General features: G+C 39.6%; 1 protein-coding gene across 2 annotated transcripts in view; it reads right to left on the reverse strand.

The window, feature by feature from the left end:
* NOX4 (NADPH oxidase 4) overlaps positions 1-21,367 on the reverse strand; it is a 113,688-nt gene that overhangs the window by 62,404 nt on the left and 29,917 nt on the right. For both annotated transcript variants that reach the window (XM_032099126.1, XM_032099127.1), the window contains one exon: positions 7,033-7,093. In XM_032099126.1, the coding sequence (XP_031955017.1) occupies positions 7,033-7,093 (61 nt within the window). The remainder of the gene's footprint in view (positions 1-7,032; positions 7,094-21,367) is intronic.

Raw genomic sequence — 21,367 nt, forward strand, 5'->3', positions numbered from 1 at the left:
TTCCTAGTAGTGGTTCTTGCCCTGAAATGAGGAAAAAAGGAAAAAAGGAAAAAAGAGAAAGGAATAAAAGAAAAACATGGGGAAAAACCTACTAAGTTATATAATCATCACAAAGTTGAGCTTCACTTTCACAAAGAGGACAAAAAGAACCCATGAAAGATTGAAGCTGAAAACTCTGCAGAATACAACAACCCCAAGGTTTGGGTTTCACCTATGTTAACTTCTGTACAGAAATTATCCTGAGAAATTATCAAGCATAATGCAGGAGTTGGGAGCATGTAAAGATAACTGTTCCTTCTGATCATAAAATTTATAAATATCTACAGTTCCTACACAAGTTCTTCTGATTTTTTTTACGTTCTAAAGCTGAAATAGATTTTTCCTCATTAACTATGTCAATTTTTACAATCTGTTAGAAGAGGATCCCAAAAAGAGCCATTTCAAATCTACTTTTAAGATATTTTAACCAACAATTTTTAGTTAAAATGTGGCAACTCAAAATTCCAAATTTGAAACGTGTCTGTTTTTTTCTTCTGTCCCCAAGGGAGAAGCAACAATAAACTGGGAACAAAGCTAGACATTTGGCAGGGATTCTTCAGCAAAACTTGGATGGCATCTAAGAGAATCCCCCAGGGAAGTGCAGGTATGCATGAAGAGCTGGTATTTTGAAATGAACTCTTGTGTTTCTCTAGAAACCATGCTCACACGAAGGAACATGAAAACCCAGCCAAACTTTGTATATTCAGTGCTTGAAACAGCTGTGTACCTCTGCACAGAAACTATGTAAGAATGAGACTTCCCTAAGCAAACATTAACAGAAAAATGGTGAGACACAGGCAACTCCAGAACAGCAACTTGCCTTCTTAAGCAGGCAAACACCGCACACAGTGATTACAAAACCAGAAATATGCCTGGCAGTCCATTCAAATACATGTCCTAGAGTTTTTCTCTCTTGTAATTCTATTTTCAAAGTGGAGAGCAGCTTCTTGCTTTTTTTCAACTACATTCATTCTGATTCTATCAGCTGCTACATGCTAATGTGCTCCACGCTAATGTGCTCCACAGGCTTCTCTCCTGTAGTTCCTAACAGTGCTGAAAACATCTGAGGCATGACAAGAAATCCTGCAGCCTTGTGATCTTGGATCAGTTCTTAACTACAGCAACATCCACATATCAAGTACATAATGTATCAAAGGATAAAAATAAATTTACATCATTAAGCCATGCCACTTTCTATAATCATCACATGATTAAAAAGTGCCTGGGATATGCAAAAAGGTGGAAGTTTACAAATAATAGGATGGATCAAGAAACAACTTCTGTGTAGGAGAAAATTTCCTTCAATGCAGCTTTCTCACCCAAATATCTTTTTTCCCCTCTAGACGTAAAACTCATTAACTGTTCAAATTGGATTTGACTCAAGTTACACTGTTTTTGGTACTAAGTCAGCTGGAGTTCAACTAATGTAAAACAATCCAGGTCTGGAGCCAAAAATTCAGATGTGTTCACCTTCAGCATTAGTTCTTTAATCAGAGGAAAAGGGCTTTCAGCCCCTTTTAGTCAGTAAACTAAATCTGTTCTCCTTTTTCTTCAATCTCTTAATCCTGCCTTTTATTGTGCTTTTTTCAGGACTAAATAAATAATGAACATTAATGACAATGAAGAATAAAATCAGTGTTCTTTACAGTACACTATGGCTAATTATACTGTTAAGGCATATTAGCTTCCCAGTAAAGTGTATTATTTTATTTCTAATGTCAAATTATATTAAAAGGAAACACAATTAAACCTTTTTAGCATTCAGTTCTGCTATCTTCCTCAGAAGTGTAAGTAAGATTCCCTGACAATACAAAAATTGTTAGTCATAAAATCTAACAGTGGAAAATAACACCTATCTCATCTCTGTCCTGTTCTTCCAAAACCACACACCGATTTTGCTGGAACAACTGACAGCAGCACGTCATTAACACCTTTACACCCTGCCAGGAATCTCATGGAATAACTAAACACAAAAAAATGTTACTATGGAATGGAAAAGGCCCAAATCAAACAGAGCTTGAGGTAATAGCAAAAGAGTTGACCAACTGTTCACCACCAGTGAGTAGATATTTTTAAAGAAACTCAGTAGCAGTTACAGTGAACGTGGGACAACCTTGTCACTTCCTGTGGGCAGACTTTGTAGTCTTATTATTCCTTCTTGTCATCTCCTGCTCCACACATTCCTCCAGACAGAATCAAGATCCACTAACAATATAGTAGATACTGACTGAGTGATCTACTACTTCAATACATCTAAAACTGTTCTCAGGGTTACTGAACACAAAATATTGCTTCTTTGCTAGATCCTACACTTGCTGATAAATTCCAGGTAAGCACAGGAATGCGCAGCCTTGGGATGCTTCAGGCGTCCTCTAAATCAGGAGCTGCAAGGGCTTAACAAGGTCATGCAGATACTCCTGACAAACTCTCCCAGACTAGAACATTCAGATCATTCTTCCTTCAGAGGCACTTAAAAGGTATGTCATTTTCTTCTGGTCAACAGGAGAAAAATCCTTAGTCAGGCTCCAAAATCCCAAACAACTGCCTCCCTTTTTTTTTTTTTTTTCTGTTTAAAAACAAGTAATTTGGGGTGTGTACTGTTTGCTGTCTCAGGTCTTACTCTTTAGGGAGTTAAACAAGATCCATGTTTTCATACATTTGTCATGTTCTGGAAAGTTGTTGTTTTTAACTGAAAAATGGTTTGTTTGTTTGTTTTTCCCTCCTGAAACTTCCTGCTTCAAAGCTTCCAGAAAAAGGACTGTGACAATATGGGACAAAAATTCCCATCATAACATGTCAGGATTCAAAATAAGGTAGCCTGTACCTGAATGACCCAGCGACCAAGCATAACCTCATCTGTAGCACAAAGAATTAAGCAAAGATACATATTTTTTGGTGAGAGCTGGACTTTATGAGGGTGAAGCAGATCAGTACTCCATAATCTGTCTGTTCTGGCTCTATGTGGACAGTTCCTGCACACATCACCACTTCCTGCTGACATGACATTTAGTAACCTAGCAGACAGAACTCTCAGATTCAATGGTGGTACTCAAGTGCTCTTATGGCATCCCCACAATAAATATCACACTGCCCAGGACAGGCCTTGCAAATGTCTCTAGGAACATACACAACTATCCAGCAGGATGAGGTCACTACAAGATTAAAATTATAAAAATTACTGTGGAGCACAGAACAGCAGCAGTGTTCTAAACACGGTCCCACATCAATTTGTACCAGCAACACACTGCAACATAACAGCAATATTTCACTGCCTTAAGGCATTCACCTCAGCACCTCTAAGTGCTATGTATTTGTTTTCCACAAAAACATGTTGCACGGCTCCTGAAGCCTGTTAATTCTGTATCATCAATATCACTTTCTGTCTCACACCCTGAAGTTAGTCTAGTGAATGAGACACATTGTCTTGATACACTGCCATGTCTTTTTTCACTGCTGTCAAGTTGTTGGATGCAAGGCATGGCCCATGGCCTCTCTTTTTCCCTCCAGAGATGCCAGATGAAATGTCAGCTTTAAAACTAAACAAGCAGTAGTACTTGAGGCAGCAGCAAGGACAGAAGAGACATAAGGCTGATAGATGACAACACTAAGGACAAACTAGACAGTAAGTGGGACAAAAAAACCTTGAAAAAAATCCTGTTGTAAATACTAAGCCAACAGTTACTTCAAAGCTGAAGGAAAAACAGGTGACCACAGATACCAAGAGAAGCAGAACAAACCAGGTATTTAGAGGGGTTGGGCAGTAACAAGATCAGTTTATTAGTTCATCCATGTATCTCACAGCTCTGACCGGTGTGTGAGCCATTGCAGGACCCTCAATGTTACTGCAGGATTTAAGCATCCACCAGCTCAGCTTGAGGAAGCCAGGCTGACTTAGCTCTGTGCCACGGGGCTAAACCAACCTGCACAAGTGCAATCACCACAGATCAGCCACTGTAAACACGTCCTAACTTGGGCACTCAAGTCCTGACTGGCCAAATAAGCCATGTTCCAAAGCCACAGGTTATACAGTGCCACGGAATGTTTTGTTAATACAATAAGTGCTGGCTTAAGCAGCCACATGTCAGCACAAGGATAGCAAGTGCATAATCACAAACCCATTTTTAGGGAGGTCTCTAATAGCTGTTCCCCATGGCACGTGGCAAAAGATGGAAGGAAAAATCAATTTAGAAACCTTTACGTGGGAAAAATCACAACCAGTTGCCAATGAACTAAACTACCTACCTCTGAGGCAGTGAGATATAGAGATAGATAGATAGATAGACAGACAGACAGATATACACTCTTTACAATGAACAAAGAGAAAAAGGTATGCTTGGGGCCTAGCTTGTGTCATCCTAAACTAGACATATAAACAGGTCAGAGGTCTACAAAGGGAGCAATGGGAATCATCTCAGGTGAAAAGAATGCGCTACAAAGGCATCTGAGGGCACATTACAGCAATACCAGTGCCTGTGTGTCTGTTTTCTGTCATGAACATGAAAGTTAAGCACTATACAGTTATTAATACCACCACAACATGGGTAAGGAATAGAAGATCTCAGATTTGTATTGGAAGAGGAAAACTGGAGTGCCTACATAATGGAAGGGAAATTTGTGCTTTTATCCAAATCTGCTTCTGAGGAGGGCAGATTCTCAGCTCTTCTAAGCTCAGATGGCACCATTTTGTTTGAATGGAGCATGGAACAGGGGGTCTAGATTACCAGTTGGTTTGCAAAGGTCTCAGAGCTACTGTTTCTGGAGTTCCTTCCTCTCTTACCTACTTTTCTGTCCTACTTTTCCGTCCTACTTTTCCATTATTCAAATAGTTGGTTTTAAAAAGCAAATAACAGTATTGCTTGAAAATCTACTAAGTATCAGCTCCTATGAAAAGCCTTCTTTCTAGAATGACTGACTTTTCCAAAAGCCGCTTCTTCCAGCTTATTTTATATGAAATCTAAAATTACATACACTGGGATATGGGAAATGAATGACTTTCTATCAACAGCAACTTCTCATCAGGGGTTGAAAATACTATTACCCCTTTTCTCTTGATATGCAGTTGCTTTCCCAGCCTACAAAACAAGGTATTCTATTACATTTTCAAAATATCGGTCAGAGACAGTGTTAAGAGACTTGACCCAAAACAACTTGCAGAACTGGTTTCCCAGCAACCTGTACCCCCTCTCCTGTCCTTACAGCTAGTGGCAGGAAATTGTTCCTGCACCACATCTGCCTGGTGCAGGTAGCAGAAGCTAAAGCTGTCCAGAGAAGAAATATTTCAACTAACCAGTTCTTCTCTGCATTTCATGGCATACCTGCACCTCTTTTGCATCCTTTTAATTTAGGCTTGTAATTGAGCCCTCTGAAATAAATTGTCAAGTCTCTTTGGTGTCAGGTATAAACTGTCAGGAATGGGAAACAGTGATACAAAAGACAATTTTAATAAATAGGACAAAGGCTGAGAGAATAGGTCATGAAAAGAGCTCAAGTGACAGTATGTCTCATAAAAACTCCTCCAGTCTGATATCCTGTCTGCAGAAGCAGCCTTTAGAGCATGCTTAAGAAAGATAGTAAGGAACGTGGCAAATACAATAATCCTTCCTCAAACAGTCAGCAGATTAGAGACTATTAATTGTCACAGGGCTTAAGGGAACGAGTGAGAACAGGGCTCCATGGTACCGATGCAGCATAAAGGGCTGGGTAAACTGTCTGCTTCTCACCAGCACATTTGACACTGGGAGAGATATCTCTGTTTAGCAAACTATTACAATAAATGGTTTCTGCAATGTGACAGTGTCCTGAATCTCACACAGTCCAACCCAGACAGACCTTCCTCTCAGTGGAGACTATAGATACTGACTTGGGAGAATAATAAATACTTAAATGCTAAAAGAGAGCAATTCGCACCACGGAGTTAATCAGAAAACTTTAAAGATGCCACTTATTTTGGAAAACTCATTTAGCTAGTACTTCTCCATCCCACTTTTCCAAATAGCCTGATGTCATCTCCCATGTAGGAATGATGATTAACAACAAAAGAGCCATCATTCTGAGGCTGACCAGAGGCTAATCTGCGCCTGTCTGGCCAACACTTCAAGCAAGAAGAGAAAATCAGGGGGATTACGGAATACAGGTGCATATGGCATTGCCTTCTCAGCCTTTGCCTGTCGAAGTCTTGCAGAGGCAATTATGCAGCCAGACTAAGAAAGTTCAACAAATATGCATAGACTTACTATCTCTGCATTGGTCTAATCCCTTTTAGGGTGACAAGCTCATTTGGCTCAATTCCACAAACACACAAGCTGATACAAATTAACATGGAGAACACTTCTTCGTAAGAAATGAACCAGACCCTGCTGTGTATCTGTCTTCCTTACAAGGAAATGCTATGCTGAGCAAGAACAAAGGCAGATGCTAAGGAATAAGGACAGCTATCACTTGAGCATACAACTGTCACAGGGAGCACCAAATTGCCATTCTCTTCTGCAGGGAATCCTGGCTTCCACCCCTGGTCTGGAGGACATTCAAAGAGCAATGGAAGAGCACGGAAGAGCATGAAAGCAAACCTGTAATCTCAGGGTACCACAGGCGTTAATTAACCTGGCTGCCAGCCAAACCATTGGCATCAAAATCTGCTTATCTGGGAGCTGCACATTTCAGCATTTCTGCAGACACTACTATGTACAGAGGCACTGCACCACACAGGGATAGCAGGCTGCCCAAAAACAAGAAAAAGAGGCAGAAATGGAGGAACGCTGAAAATGATTACAGTTCAATCAGAAGATATGTTAGTAGTTGGAAAAAACACATTATTTGAAGAAATGGTACATCTGAATAAAGCAGGGATTGCATCAAGAATGTTATAAAAACAACTTTGGGAAAATAAGCATGAACAGTATCTAGTGAGAATACACCACAGTGTGCTGAAGCCAGACAGTGAAACAGTTCAAGAAAAGGCATTTGTCTCTGAAAAGGAATTGTTTTTCTACATACCTGTCCAGTCTCCTACTACTTTTAGGTGGACCCCAAACGTTGCTTTGGTATCTGTAGGGCACTAAAAATATTAAATATATTAAGCACCACTTCTGAGTAACAAAAAAATAACAAAATGCATTCTAAGTACAGTTGTTAAGACAGAACCCAGTGCAAATAGGTCATTCCTGAGCAGCCATACCAGCAGCTGTACCCTTTAAAAAGCAAGTCTATCATCAATACAGTTGGGGAAGCCAAGCATACATTCAGACTTAACCATTTCTTCTGGTCCCAGAGGAGTCTGGATGCTTGCTTGGGGGTGTGATTTGGAACAGCCACTTCACTAAGCAGTACTCAGCAAGATCATAGAATAATAGAATGGAAATACTCCTGTACTACTGACACATCATTCAAAATCAGGAACTGCCCCACCAATCTTAAGGCATTTAAGAGACTTTTGCTTCTTGAGTGTCAAGGCCCATGTTTTCAAGCTGATCATTCTCATACAACTGATGCCTTCTAAATGGAAACTGAGATTTTGCTGCACCTCACAAGAGCTTACAGTTTGCAAAGGAAAAGCACCAGATTGCATGGTGCATCATAAAAATCACTTCACAGCCACCATTCTCTCACTCTACACATTTGCCCTCACCTCAGGGCTATTGATTGTCACTACCAACACAGGAATGTTATCACTTACAATCTTATCCACATCATGTATCTATAAACCTCCAGTCAAGGACTAAGGACCGCCCTCAGTTTCACTCCTTGCTAGCTAGAGGGACATTTCAAATGCACTGCCTGGACAGCCAGTACACCAAACGATTGCTCACATAAACAGGACAAGCAACTATCACTCAAGAAAAGATTCTTCACTTTCCTTCTATAAACCAACACCACTGGTTTCCTTTTTGATAACAGATATTACTCCTGAGTTTTGACCCCTTCCTTAGAAGCTGTTAATGGTCAATCCAAGCTCTATCATGAAACCAATACCCAACATATGATGCTCTGTCCCTTTTCTTATTTTTTCTACTACTAAAGACAGACAGAAGTTCTGAAGGAAGGCCTTAAATTCAAGGAACATATCTATATTATAAATAAAAGGGGCCCAGGTAGAAAATCCATGCACCAAAAACGTGCCAAGCTTATGAAGACATTTCTTGGCTCTGTTCTGGACCTTTGCCAATAGTGTTCCCAAAATAATCTGTTCTGGACAGTGTGAAACCACTGACCTCAGGGCTGAGAATCAGTGCCTATCAGTTCTGTATTTAGCAGCAGACACAGGTAAAAGATTAGTATCTTCTCTATTTTGGCAAACCTAAACAGGGAATACAAAGTCCCGGCTCATCACTCCATTTTCCTGAGGGGGAAGAGCAATCTTTTTACAACTACTGATTACTAGACAGACTTATATGTAACTCCTTATCATCTTTCAAGTTTTTCTATAAAAATGAGCTACAGAAACCCACAGTCCCAAATATTTCAGCAAGTCTTAGCCTTCAAAGAATAGCAGCATCAAGGGAGGAATGCAGACAAACTTCACACAATGAGGCCAGTGTTTTCTATGTCTTGTAATATCTTTCAACAAAAATATCAAGACTAATTCTCCATATAAAAGCAGGTAAGCAGCCTCTCAGGTGGGAAGTTGTACACTGGCACCAAAAAGGTCTGCGCTCCTGGAGGCTTCTGTAGGGTTTATTTTTCACTCTGGACTGCCCCAGGGCTCTCTGTGTTTCACAGGAGGTTGACTGATTTTCTTAGTCCACATATCCACAGTCCCAGTTCAGCACATGTTTTATAAAATCATTTGTAATTCCCTACTTCCATGAAGTTAATGTCAGAATACCTCTTGTCTCCAGCCAGAAGAGGTTCAAACCTGTTATACTTTACATCACCCCTATGACTAACTCTTTTCTGCACTACCCTGAAAAGTTATCCAATAAAAATGTGATTTATTTCTCTTTAGACCTTAGGAAACCTATTTTGGTACTTATAACTGGGTATGAGAGATCCTCATAGAGGTCTGGAAAAATCTCATTGTGCTGCTAAATCTTACCAGAAGAAACATGCCAATCTGGGCTACATGGAGTGAATTTCCACCAGTTTAAAAGAGAGAAAGAACGTAGGTGATCCAGCAAAGGGCCACCAAAGCAGTGAGAGGATTGGGCAACCTGACCGTCAAAGAGAGGTCAATATGGGAATGTGTTTGGGTAACCCAAAGAAGAGAAGGTTTGGGGAGATGTCTGTCTTCCAATAACTAAAAAAACAGCTATAGAGAAGATGAAGATGCTCTCTCTCTTCAACACCGTGAATCCCAAGGGGATACAAACTTTGACAAGACAACAGTCCAGGAGCACAAGTTATTTCAGGGGAAATTTCATCTGGATATAAGGGAAGTGTTCTGCATCATAGCATAGGCGGCCAGGGAAATGGTACCATTTCTCCTGCTAATTCAGCTTCACACGACCCTGAATAACCTAATCTGCAGCCTTTGCACCAGAAGGTTGAACCAGATGATCTCCACAGGCCTCTTCTGACTTTCAGACTTTCCTATGTGCCTATAATTTTAACGTTGAAATTTGTATTTATATGTTTCTAGTGCACAGAACATTTATTTTACCTCTTTCATTTCTGTAAACACAGTTAAGACTCCAAACACTGGCTTTTTCCAGACTGTTGGAGAATATATTCCAGCATCTTAAGAAATATTCAAAGACAGTTTTTCAGAAGTTTAATCATGAAAGTGGGTAAATTTTCCTGTGTTATTAACAGACCACTGGGAATGTGTAATGAAGTACAATGATATATTCTCTTTTATATTTAACCTTCATGAAATCACAGAATCATATGATAGCTGAGACTAGAATGCACCTCTGGAGATTGGCTACATCAATCCCCCTGCAAGAGCTGGGTCTGCAACAGCAGGTGGCCCAGGAGAGTTTTCAGTTGTGCTTTGAATGCCTCCAAGGATGGATGCTCCACAGCCTATCTGGGCAACCTGTGCCACCCTCAGAGAAACAGTGGGGTTTCTCTGAGGTCCAGATGAAACTTCCTGTAAATCAGTTTGTGTTGTCCTGTCACTGGGTGCCTCTGAGGAGACTAACTCTGTTTTCTTCACTTGTCCCTCAGTTTAGCTCTCTCAGCTTCTCCTCATATTCAGAGATGCTCCAGTTCCTTAGTCATCCTCATGACTCCTTGCACCTCAATACATCCATGCCTCTCTTGCACTGGGAAGCCCAGAACTGGACACAGAGCCCCAAATCTGTCGCTGATCGGAGAAGGCTGACCTCTCTCCATCTGCTGGTGACACCCTGTCTCGTACAGCCCAGGAAGCTGTTGGCTTTCTCTGCTGCAAGGGCACATTGTAGGTTCATGGTGACCTCGGGGTTCACCAGGACTCCCTGGCCACTCTCTGCTGAGCTCCTCTCCAGGCAGACAACTCCCATCACGTACTAGTACCTGGGGTTATTGGCTAAATAAAGGTGTGCCAAAGTGGCATCCGGAATGCATCCTGCCCTCTCTGAAGTGGTGAACAAAAACAATTTAAATTATTTTGAAACTGTGTTTTGGCAAATAACATTTGGATTTCCCTCTTCTGCTTTTAACCTGGGAGCCCTAGGAAACAATCCACTGTACTATGTTGAGGGTTACATGCAGCCCCTTACTTTTCCTTTATTGCCCAGTACACTGCCCAGTGGAAAAGTACAAAGATTAGTCAATCTTAAAACAAACAAAAAAAAAAAAAAAACCACCCCACAACTTTATCTTAGGTCTTTTTCCTTAAATCAACCTTGTTTTCCAAAAAGGGAAATCACTAACTTGAATAGTCTGTAATGAGAGGGGAGAGTAGACATCATTAAACTAAAGGTCACAAGTGCTTTTCAGTATTCTTCCCACGTTTTGAACTTGTTTGCCACACTCATTTGATTAAAATGCTATGATACACAAATTAACTATTGCAGATACTGTAATTACATGAAGTAATGTTCCCCTTATTCTAACCTCAAGTGTTCTACACCTTTAACAAGTGAAAGATTTTATGGATGTGAACGTCTACATTTATCAGGTTAGCTGCCTGCATTTGGCCCTTCTCCAAAAACAACTGGAAGCAAAGGAATCCTGTTAAATTTAATAGAGCTGTGCAGATTTACACCCTCAGAGAAACCAAACTATGTTCTTAGTATTAAGTAAGGTGGAAGACTTTCCTCAGTTTACAATGCCTATTTTTGTATATATTTTCACATTCAACAAAATTATAGTATTTTACATGTAGGCAAAATTTAGAGAATACAAGTTGATCTACATCATGATAAAAGAACAACTTTCCATATACTTTTTCCTTTTTTTCTTCAAGCTAACTTGGAATACAAATGCAAGTTATCACACAGGGATTTTGCAACAATCCCTGGAGAACTTTATGCTTATAAACCACCAAATTAATTACATTCACCAGTAACTGCAGCTCTACTATCTGTCTCTATGTCAAGATTTAGATGATAATTTTAATAAACTGAATAATTTAATTTATAATGCACTACTAGATTAATACATACTTGAAATGTATTTCATTTAATAATTTTATATTGTGATAACAGTTCTCTGTTGTCCTCTGCCTTGCTTTTATATGAATGCAAAGTGAGCAAACTGTTAGATCACAGCAGTTCTATTTTATAGCCACTGTATAATGGCCCCAAGTTGCGCCAGGGGAGATTTAGATGGGGTATTAGGAAAAATTTCTTCACCAAAACAGTGGTCAAGCATTGGAACAGACTGTCTGAGGAAGTGGTGGAGTGACCATCCCTGGAAGTGTTCAAAAGACATGCAGATGTGGTGCTTAGGGACCTGGGTTAGTGGTGGACATGGCAGTGCTGGGTTAGATCTTTTCCAACCTATGTGACTCTATGATTCTATACCAGTACAATCATCTGCTCAAGGTGATGAGCAGTGGAGAAATCTGTGCATGAGAGCCCAGCATAAAGCAACTGAAAACTACATTATGAACATCTGTGCTTCTAGCTCAGAGTACACTGAATATTTAACATCACTGTTTATCTACTCCTAGTCAAAAATCCTGTCCAGAACAAGAAAAAGGACAAACTTTGCTGAAGTTATTTTAATGTTATTAAATACTATTCAATATTTTAAAATACTCTTTTTAGGCCTTGGGGTGCAGGCAGTGGGGTGAGACAACATCAAACTAGCAAGAAAATAAAAAGTTAATTCCTAAATGCTTCCAGTTCTTCTGTGCACCTCTGCCATAAGAACTGTGAAGCCTCTTTAGAGAGGTGTTAAGTTTTGATTACTGGCTATCACAGAAACACTAATGCATGCACCAGGATAACACTGAGGAATATCTGTGATCAGAAGAAAGGAGATGAAAGGGATGCCCAATTTACATACCCCTAGTGGCTCTGCAAAGAAAGCTCCTCACAGGTTCCAGTGGAGATACTGCTCTCAAGTAAACTGCAACACAGTAAACATCACCTTCTGCGTTTGGTGCTGCAGTAGGTGGCCTGAACAGCGTGCAAAATTACAAAGAAGATCTGTGTTACAGCTGGAAGAACAAAGTGTCTGATTGGGGGAATTAAGAAGCTTGTTGTGGGATTTGTTTACATAAAAGGAAACTCCTTTAAAGAAGCCTTTCACTTGGTGGAAAAATCCATTATATGGATTTGCAGATATTCTGGCAGGGACTGCAAACAGTGCAGAGACCCTGTTTCCATGTTCCTGCCTGCCAGGGTGAACCAGCTGCACTGCAAACCCTGATTCATCAGTCCATCCTTGCTCCAGACTCAATGAACCCTTATCTAAACCAAGAGAAACACATTAGGGACTTGGCATGTTTGGAAGAGAGGCAGAAGTGAGGGGGAAAAAAAGAAGAACTAAACACAACCAATGTATTTTTCCACCTGTAAAAGGGAAAAAAAAGAAAAAAAGAGAAAAAAAGAAATAAAAGGTTTTCAACTTTGTCAACTGACAAGAAAATGTGAACCTTGGAAGCTCAGTAAGATGCACCTTGTCTGGTTTCATACAGAACTGCTATAAGCATTCCTAAAATGATTCATTCTGACATTAGAAAATGGAGAGGAGTAATGATAAACACAGGCATGCTATATAAAGGTAGCCAAAAAATAGTAGCTAGACTTCAGTCTGACTCATAGGAGGTGAACTCTGTAACACTGGGCTATCTCTGCTTTAACTAATTAATCCCATAAGAAGCAAATTTCAGAGGAAAAAAAAGTTACTATGTGGAGTTATTCTTTAAAACACATTTCTGCCTTAAAGGCTTGGAGATTTTTTAAAATGTCCCTGTTTGTTTCTGTTTCATGTTATTTTACAGATTGGATTTTGGTTAAAAGCTTTTCCTGTTAGAGACTTGGCCTTACAGCTATCCTAATTTAACTGGCAGACATGATATCATAACATCTTGAATGTGGGGAAATCCTAACCATGGAGCATGATTTAAGTATCAAGGGTGCCTGGATGATCAAGGCAAGACCACCATGCCTCAAATACCCATGGCTTCAGCCAGAGCCCTTCTATGGTAGAGCCAACTCCCAGCAAGCAGCCCAGCAAGCAGCTGCAGAAACATATCCCAAACACTTTTCACTTTCCATTGCCATATACTCCTTTCTGTACAACCTCAGACACCTGCAGTCTAGCTAGCGGAAAAAACACACCATAACACTGCAGGATGCATCACTGGGCAGCTGCATTTCCAAGAAGGATCATTCTGGTCATCTGGGGTCTAACTTCCTCTGTAACACAAACCACAAACCCACACCCAAAAATTCCCATGAGTCTGTAAGTTCAGCATTTGCTAATTCACTCCCTGCAATCTCGGTTGTTACGTTACTCTCAGTGTTAAAAAAAAAAAAAAAAATCTTTGTTTTCTTTAGGTCTCAGTCTCTGAGATTCCTATCCATACAATCTATTTGTTCCTTGATTTCACTATTGCACCACAAGAAAACGCAGATCTTTAATATAATGTTGTCTTAGGATTGTAAATAGACCAATAGCTGTAAAACATATACAATATTGCATAAAATAAATAAATTGCTGAATATATAATACAAATTTTTTTTATTTGTTTTCTAGCAGGTCTGTATTAGTCCAACTGCTACTCTATTGCTGCTATGGATGCACTATAAAGGTACACTTTTAGAGACTAATCAGCATTTCTCTTCCTCTGCAGCTCAACCAAGGCAAAAAACTTGCTGACTACCCTTTCACCCCAGCAGGCATGTTACACATCACAGAGTCACAGAATGCTCAAGCTGGAAGGAACCCATAGGGATCATCAAGTCCAACTCTCTATAACAGAGTAAGTAAAAATGTTTCAGTGCTAGCAATATTCAGCCTATATAATTTATGAATCTGAAGTTGCTGGCTCAGAGGGAAAAAAAAAAACAAATCACAACAATTCAAGATGCTCAGGATGCAAGCCTTTGTACCTGGAGGAATAAAAAGCAGAAGAACAATGCTTCTGCCCAAAGCTGCCTCTCCAAGTCCTCCAAGGGTACACAGACACATTGCCAAGCAATGCTGCACGGAGCTGACAAACATAGGACAAGGAAACTGAACAGCACAAAAGGTCCCATCATCCCCGAGCAAAACTATAGGCCACCTCCAGACTCATGCTAACTGGCTCCCCGTGGTGTGAGACACTCATGGAAAGAGCCATCAAAGGGTCAATACGTTTTCCAGTCAGATCACCACCACCTTGAGGAGCCCTGTGTCCCTCTGAACTCCCCTACCAGCACACACTGTATTTTGCCAGGTTAAAGCAGAGAGCCCCACCAGCCAGATGGTCATAATTTTACAACAGCAAGAGGCAAGGCCCTGACTTTCCTCTAATATGTTGTCCACATGTTAACTGTATTCATGCTTAAAGCTTGTGCCCTGGTTTTGTTCTTGTTGTTTGTCTGGGGGGAGGGTGTTGTGGGGTTTGTTTGTTTTTTTATTTTGATGTTCTCCTGCAGTTCCTAGACCTTGCTCTAACCTGACTTAGCAGCTAAACTAGAAGCACTATCTCGATGGGAGAAAACACATTTCTCTGCTAAATTCAGTAGATGGTTATTATGTATTGTAAATTTATTTTCATCGAATCAAAAAACTCCAAACCCTGCTTATTAGAGAGATCTGCCACCTTCTGTTTAAACTATCTGCTGAAGAAGAATTTGGGATTTTGTGAACTTGAATGTAAAAATTTCTGTGTTCCCTTCATCCAAAAGGGTCAGATTTTAAAGTTTAAGTAAAAGTCAGGGTTTATGTAGGGTTTTTATACAGACCCCACAACTGTTAATCCCCAAACCAAACAAACAAGTCTAAGGAAATACTAAAGACATCTGCAATATTAATCTATTCTATTTTTGTTTTACTTAAATTCTTCATCAAACAGCTGCTAGATATTCTACTTCTGTGAAGAGCAGACATGCTCTAGGGATTTCTTTAGTTTGCCAGCAAGATACTTCACCATTTCCCTAAACGCTCTGCAAATCATCTCATAAAGACAAGTTTCATAACTATTTGCACAAGATATTTAACAAATCTTATTAGAATGTCATCATGTTAGATTTTGTTTTTATTGTATTTATCTGACAGTATGAACTTAGCTCTTGATGTCCTTACATACTTCTTACTCAGGCAACCTTCCAACAATTTCTCCATTTTTTTATGAAGTATTTCAGAATTTGGCCCCTAGGCTTTTCCTGTTGTGGATAGTTTATTTCTTAAGTTTACAGTGCAGGGCACATGTTTCTCCATCATCTCCTTATGCAGAACAAAATTTCTTGCTTAAAAGAAGCCTAGAGCTAAAACTTCTCTGCTAGACTGTTACAATCTTCACTGACTTTAAATGAACCCTGGATCATCCAGGGATAAAGACAACTCTGGGTCTAAAAAGCACTGGTTTTCTCTTACAAAAGCAAATGTGCTATTATTGATGTTGTTTATACTCATGTATTACTTGCTGAGACATTTCTGACAAGCAGTCGGGCCCAAAAACATAAAATGTGCAGATCAGGGCCACCACCTTCTAATCCCATCATGTCTAAATCCAGATACCAAATGGACTTAAACACAGGTGCAGAGGTAATGAGGAAAACTCAATCTACAAAAAAAAAAAAAAAAATCAAACCTAAACAAAACCCTTAGAGGTAGAAAATCTGTGATTAAGTAATAGCTCTGAGACTCTTAGGCGAATTATATAACTTGTCATGTGCTTTCACAAACCTCTTCCAGATAATTCTTCTACATCTTCTGAGATGGTTAATGGATTTAAGAGTTTCTCTGCCTGGGAGTCAATATTACTTTACTAATTTGTATACTAAGCAAGCAAGTATTCTTCCTCAATAATACATATTTGGATTTGAGTGGATCTGAGTATCTGCACATGCAAACTTATCCTCTCCTAAAAACTCAGCTTTGACTTGTTAAAAAATGCACACATACCATCCTCCCTCTGGAGTTTTCTTACTCATACAGAGCTGTATGTGGAAGGAAAAGAAGGAAGATGTTGCACTACAAACCCTCCTGATGTGATCTGTTTCAAATTAACCATCTGCTCAAAAAGATAGAGAACCAGCAAAGGGCAGGAGTTCTTGGAGCTTTTTATCATCAGACTCTTCCAGTTTCTACTTCAACGGGATTCGAGAGCAGACTAAATGCAGCACTGAAATAGGGGAGGTCAGAGCACACTATAACACGGGACAAATTTTCTAGTTGCAAAGAAGGTTTCAAACCTCTTGTTGCAGGTAGTTGATCACTGCTTACCTGTTACCAGAACTGGGATCTAGACATTGAATGAAGAGCCAAAACCCTTTGGAGGATCTGAAGAAGCAGTCCCCCACGCTGTTAATAGAGCACTTATTTCATAAAGGCCTGGAGCCTCAAGGCTGGGATCTTTGCTGTGGCTTGTTTTGAGTTTTTGCTTCCTATGTGCCATTTCTGAGCCACCTGTCTCTTTTAACTCTACCTCATGAAGCTATAATCACTGGATATGCAGAGAACATCTTCTAGAGATGTTACAGAAAAAGCTCAACAAGTGTTTGTGCAAGCTACCTGCATTTAAGTATCAACAGGAGTATCTTGAGATACATGAGTGTGTCAACTGAAAAGAAAAAAAGGTCATCAAAGGAAAATTCAGGATATTCAGACTTTAGTTCCAGGGGGAAGCGGCCAGTGACAGCCAAAATTTTGGAATAACAGATGATTTGTTCCTGCATTTATGGATGTTTGTTGCAAAACAGAATTTTCCCAAACTAAACCTCAGATCTGAGCCGTCTCCAAATTTAGAAGGATTCACCTCTTAGTCTTGTCCTTATTTCAAGGTCTGCTACAGTCTAAGCTCTAAATGAAGTGATGTAATTTTTTCCTACCTTCCTTTGCCACAAGAAAATCAACACTACTGAAATAACAAGGTTACTGAGCTTTATGAGAGTGGACACCAGTCTTTTGATAGCCAAGTGGTCTAAACTGCAGCTTGTGAGAGTTTGTGCTTTGACTCTGTAGTGGATTCAGCAGAGACATCATGTGAGAACCCAGAACATCTTCTGAAGCTCTTAAAATCTGCAAAACACAAGGCTGTCTCCATGAGGTTTACTACTAATCACAGCTTGCTAACGTAAGAAATTCCAGAAACACAGCAGAAAAAGTGACTTAAGACACTAACATATTCTAAATAGGACTCTGCTTCTGAAGCCATTCATTAGCAAAAAGAAAAAGAAAGGAAGCATGTAATCATGGATTCATGCTGCTGCAAATCATCAGTAACACAGTTAAGTGTCCAGAAAGAGAGGGAACTCAACACCAAGGGGAAAATGTATGATGGAGATGGAAAAAAAACCCAATGCTACTGTAAATTGCAAGCCTTAGACTCTTCTTGTTCCTACAGGTTGAAATGAAGACCTACCAGAACAATGTCAAAGGAAACAAACACTCTCCAAAATGTTAAAAAAAAAAAAAATCTCCACAAACAATTTTTTTCTTAGTTTTGATAAGAGGTTAGGCTTTGCATACTGAAGAGCAGAAGCAATGCTTTGGATATATGACCTAGAATGAAGGACTATCCTAACTACTAGAAATCTACTATCAATAATGTTTGTTTTCTTTTTCAAGGTCTCTGAAGACTGATTTAGACAATTACATTTAAATTGCATTCCACAGCAGATGAGTTCCACACTTCCCTCCAAAAAGTGTAAAGAAACGTCAGTCTCAGAAAGCAGAGCATGTTTCTCTGGATGGTCTGATCTCCAAATCATATCTTGCACTTGATCTGAAAGACAAATCTCTTTTAAAGAGTTCATCAAGAGGCAAACACACAAAAATAATTTGTCCACTTACAAACACTCAGCTAAAGTATTTATATAAAAGAACATAAGTGTCCTCACTACAGATGAAAATATCTTGGAATTGACTGTGTTCTGCTCAAATTCAATTCTAAGATGCAATAATGCCCAACCTAAAATACAGGACTGAAAATGTTACTCGCACTGTATGTTACTTACACAGCACAGTAACAGATGTGTACAGTTGTGTAAAAAAAAACCCCATGAAAAATCATGAAAAAAATATCATACAACATGCTAAAAAGTAAACTTTTTGTTGAAATTAAATCCAAACAATGGAGCAATGAAGACATTATGAAGTGAGTGGCCCACCATGTGCTACCTAGAACTGTCCAGGAGGTCACTTGCAGGAATCCCAAATGTTGGGCCATCTCTTCATTACCTTTCCCAGACTTCCCAAGGACAAAGAGTCACACTAGTCAGTACAAAGCTGCTAGTGAATAAAACCCAGTAGAAGCACACTTCAAAAACGGAGATCACACCGATCATGAGAGAAAACTGGTATTTCCAAGAGTCTGAACTTCAGAATGTACAACTGACACTACCAGACGGTTGAGGTAGGTGATCCTCCTTTTTTATTCAGCACTGGTGAAGCCACACTTCAAGACCTGTGTCCAGTGCTGGGTTCTTCACTGCAATAGAGACATGAACATGCTGGAGAGAGTCCAAACAAGGGCCATGAAACTAATGACAGGACTAGAACATATCTCCCACAAAAAAAGTTTCAGAGAACTGTGGCTGTTCAACTCTCACTTCTGGAGAACAGAAGGCACAAGGGGACCTTATCAATCTAAGGCACCCAAAGGCAGGGTGTGAAAATAAAGCCTCTTCATGCTCACTCGGTTACAATTCAGAGCTCCCTCTGGCTCCAAGAGAAACATATGGGAGCTTTGCCAGAGTGCAATGGGAGTGGGTTCAGGGCCTTTACACTGCCTCCCTGCATGTTCCTCCACCCTGGTGTTATGTAAGAAACTGAGCTAAACTGTAAATATTACACAACCTCGAAAAGGGAAGGGACTAGTAAAATATCTCCACGACCCCTTCATGCTGACTCACCCCTTCCTTTCCATTTAAGGTTATTACCCACACTTAGGAGTATAAAGATACGCCTGAAATGGTCATTTCTTGTCTCAAGCATGCTCCAGGCACAGTGAGATATTTCACTAGTGCGAACAGGACATCACATAGAGCCTGGGGACAGTCTTTTTAGCATGGTCTGTTGTGAAAAGGACACAGGGTAATGGTTTTAAACTGAAAGAGGGTAGATTTAGGCTAGAGATAAGGAAGAAATGTTTTACAGTGAAGATGGTGACACACTGGAACAGGTTGCCTAGAGAGCTGGCAGATGCCCTACTCCTGGAAACATTCAAGTCTGAGATGGATGGGGGGGCTCTGAGCAACTTGATCTTGTTGAAGATGTCCCTGCTTATTGCACGGGGTTGGACTAGGTGGCCTTTAGAGAGCCCTTCCAACCAAAGTATTCTATGATTCTAAGTATGACAACAGCACCAGGAAGAAGACTGCAGTCTTCCCTCCCATCTCTGCTGCAGTCATTGCTGCACTGCACTTCCAGTAGCTGAAGCCACACACATCCATCATGATGTTCTTGCTGTGGATCTAAACCCCACACTCCTACCAACCTAGAAAAATAACCCAGGGACTATGATCATTCGACAAAAGAAACAGCAGTAGCATTCCAGCTTGCTTGGTAACTGCAAGTAGGTCAGATGGGAGTGGAGAAACAACTGAGTTAAGCTTTTGCCTACACATTCTAGAAGCATCGGCCCATGGCTGCCACCATATTAAAAAACAAAAAAGCTTTCTAAGCAGGACATCAGCCCACAGCATATTCTCTGCCCTAGAAAGACATGTGGAAATGTGTCCCCTGCTTAGGCTGGGTAAAAAGATTATAATAAATCTAGACACTTAGAATGCTCATCATGCTGTAAAAGTCATTTACTCAATGACAGCCTTTCTCCAGTACAGTTAATGTTGTAGCAAAATACGCTTGTGGCAACTCAGTGATAACTTCATATCTTGTAATAGAATATATGTGTGATCTTGAAGGATATGCTGTTATGCTGAAGGATATCACCACATACTAAAGTGTAAAACACTGAGCATGAACAGAAATTGGCTGGTCTAGTACTACTTACCTAAAATACAGTGCATTGTGCATGAGTAGAAATTGCTAATTTTAATGTTAGATATTTAATACATGCTTGTAAAACTTACACAAACTGTAATTTATCAACTACACTTACATATTGGAAATATACTGCACATTATCTGTATATAAATGATTTATTTATGTTCACTAAGAAAACTCAAATTCACAACAAGAGATCTATTTCCCATAGCTCCTAGCTCTAGAAGTTCATGTGCAAAAATAATTTTTCATAACATGCATTGTCATACTATGGCATTTTAAATACTGGATGAAATCCTCAACTCAGGCAAGGAATCTGACATCCAATTCAACTTCATCCTATGACCACACCCAGTAGGTCTGTCAGCAGTCTTGTCTCTGACAAAAACTCTCACCATAACAGCTAAGAAGTTTTACCAGATACGAGACTACTGAACCAAGCCAAATATTCTTTTATGACATTATTTCTAAAAATTAAAACCACAAAATCCCTTGTTTTAGCAGTGTCCTAATATAAGAAGACTAAATCTTTATAACAAGAGTCCCAGTTTCCAAACTGTGCATTTACTAATAATGATCAAATTATTACCACCATATTAATTTCAACTGAGATGGACAGTGAGAAATTAGGAACATGATGGTTTGAGATTAATGTTTAAATAAGATGTACCCACTGGCAGAGACCAGCTCTATATTAAATATAGCTATGCTAGGGCAAAAATAACTGGAAAGAGCTACCCAAGACTTGAACTAAATTCTTGAAATTTATGTTCTGATCACTAATGTAATAAAAAAATATAAATAAATACTGACTAAACCATTCTGCATAAATTCATATATGCATTTAATTTTCCAG

Source organism: Corvus moneduloides, chromosome 2 (genome assembly GCF_009650955.1).
Source record: "Corvus moneduloides isolate bCorMon1 chromosome 2, bCorMon1.pri, whole genome shotgun sequence".
NCBI classification, from domain to species: domain Eukaryota; kingdom Metazoa; phylum Chordata; class Aves; order Passeriformes; family Corvidae; genus Corvus; species Corvus moneduloides.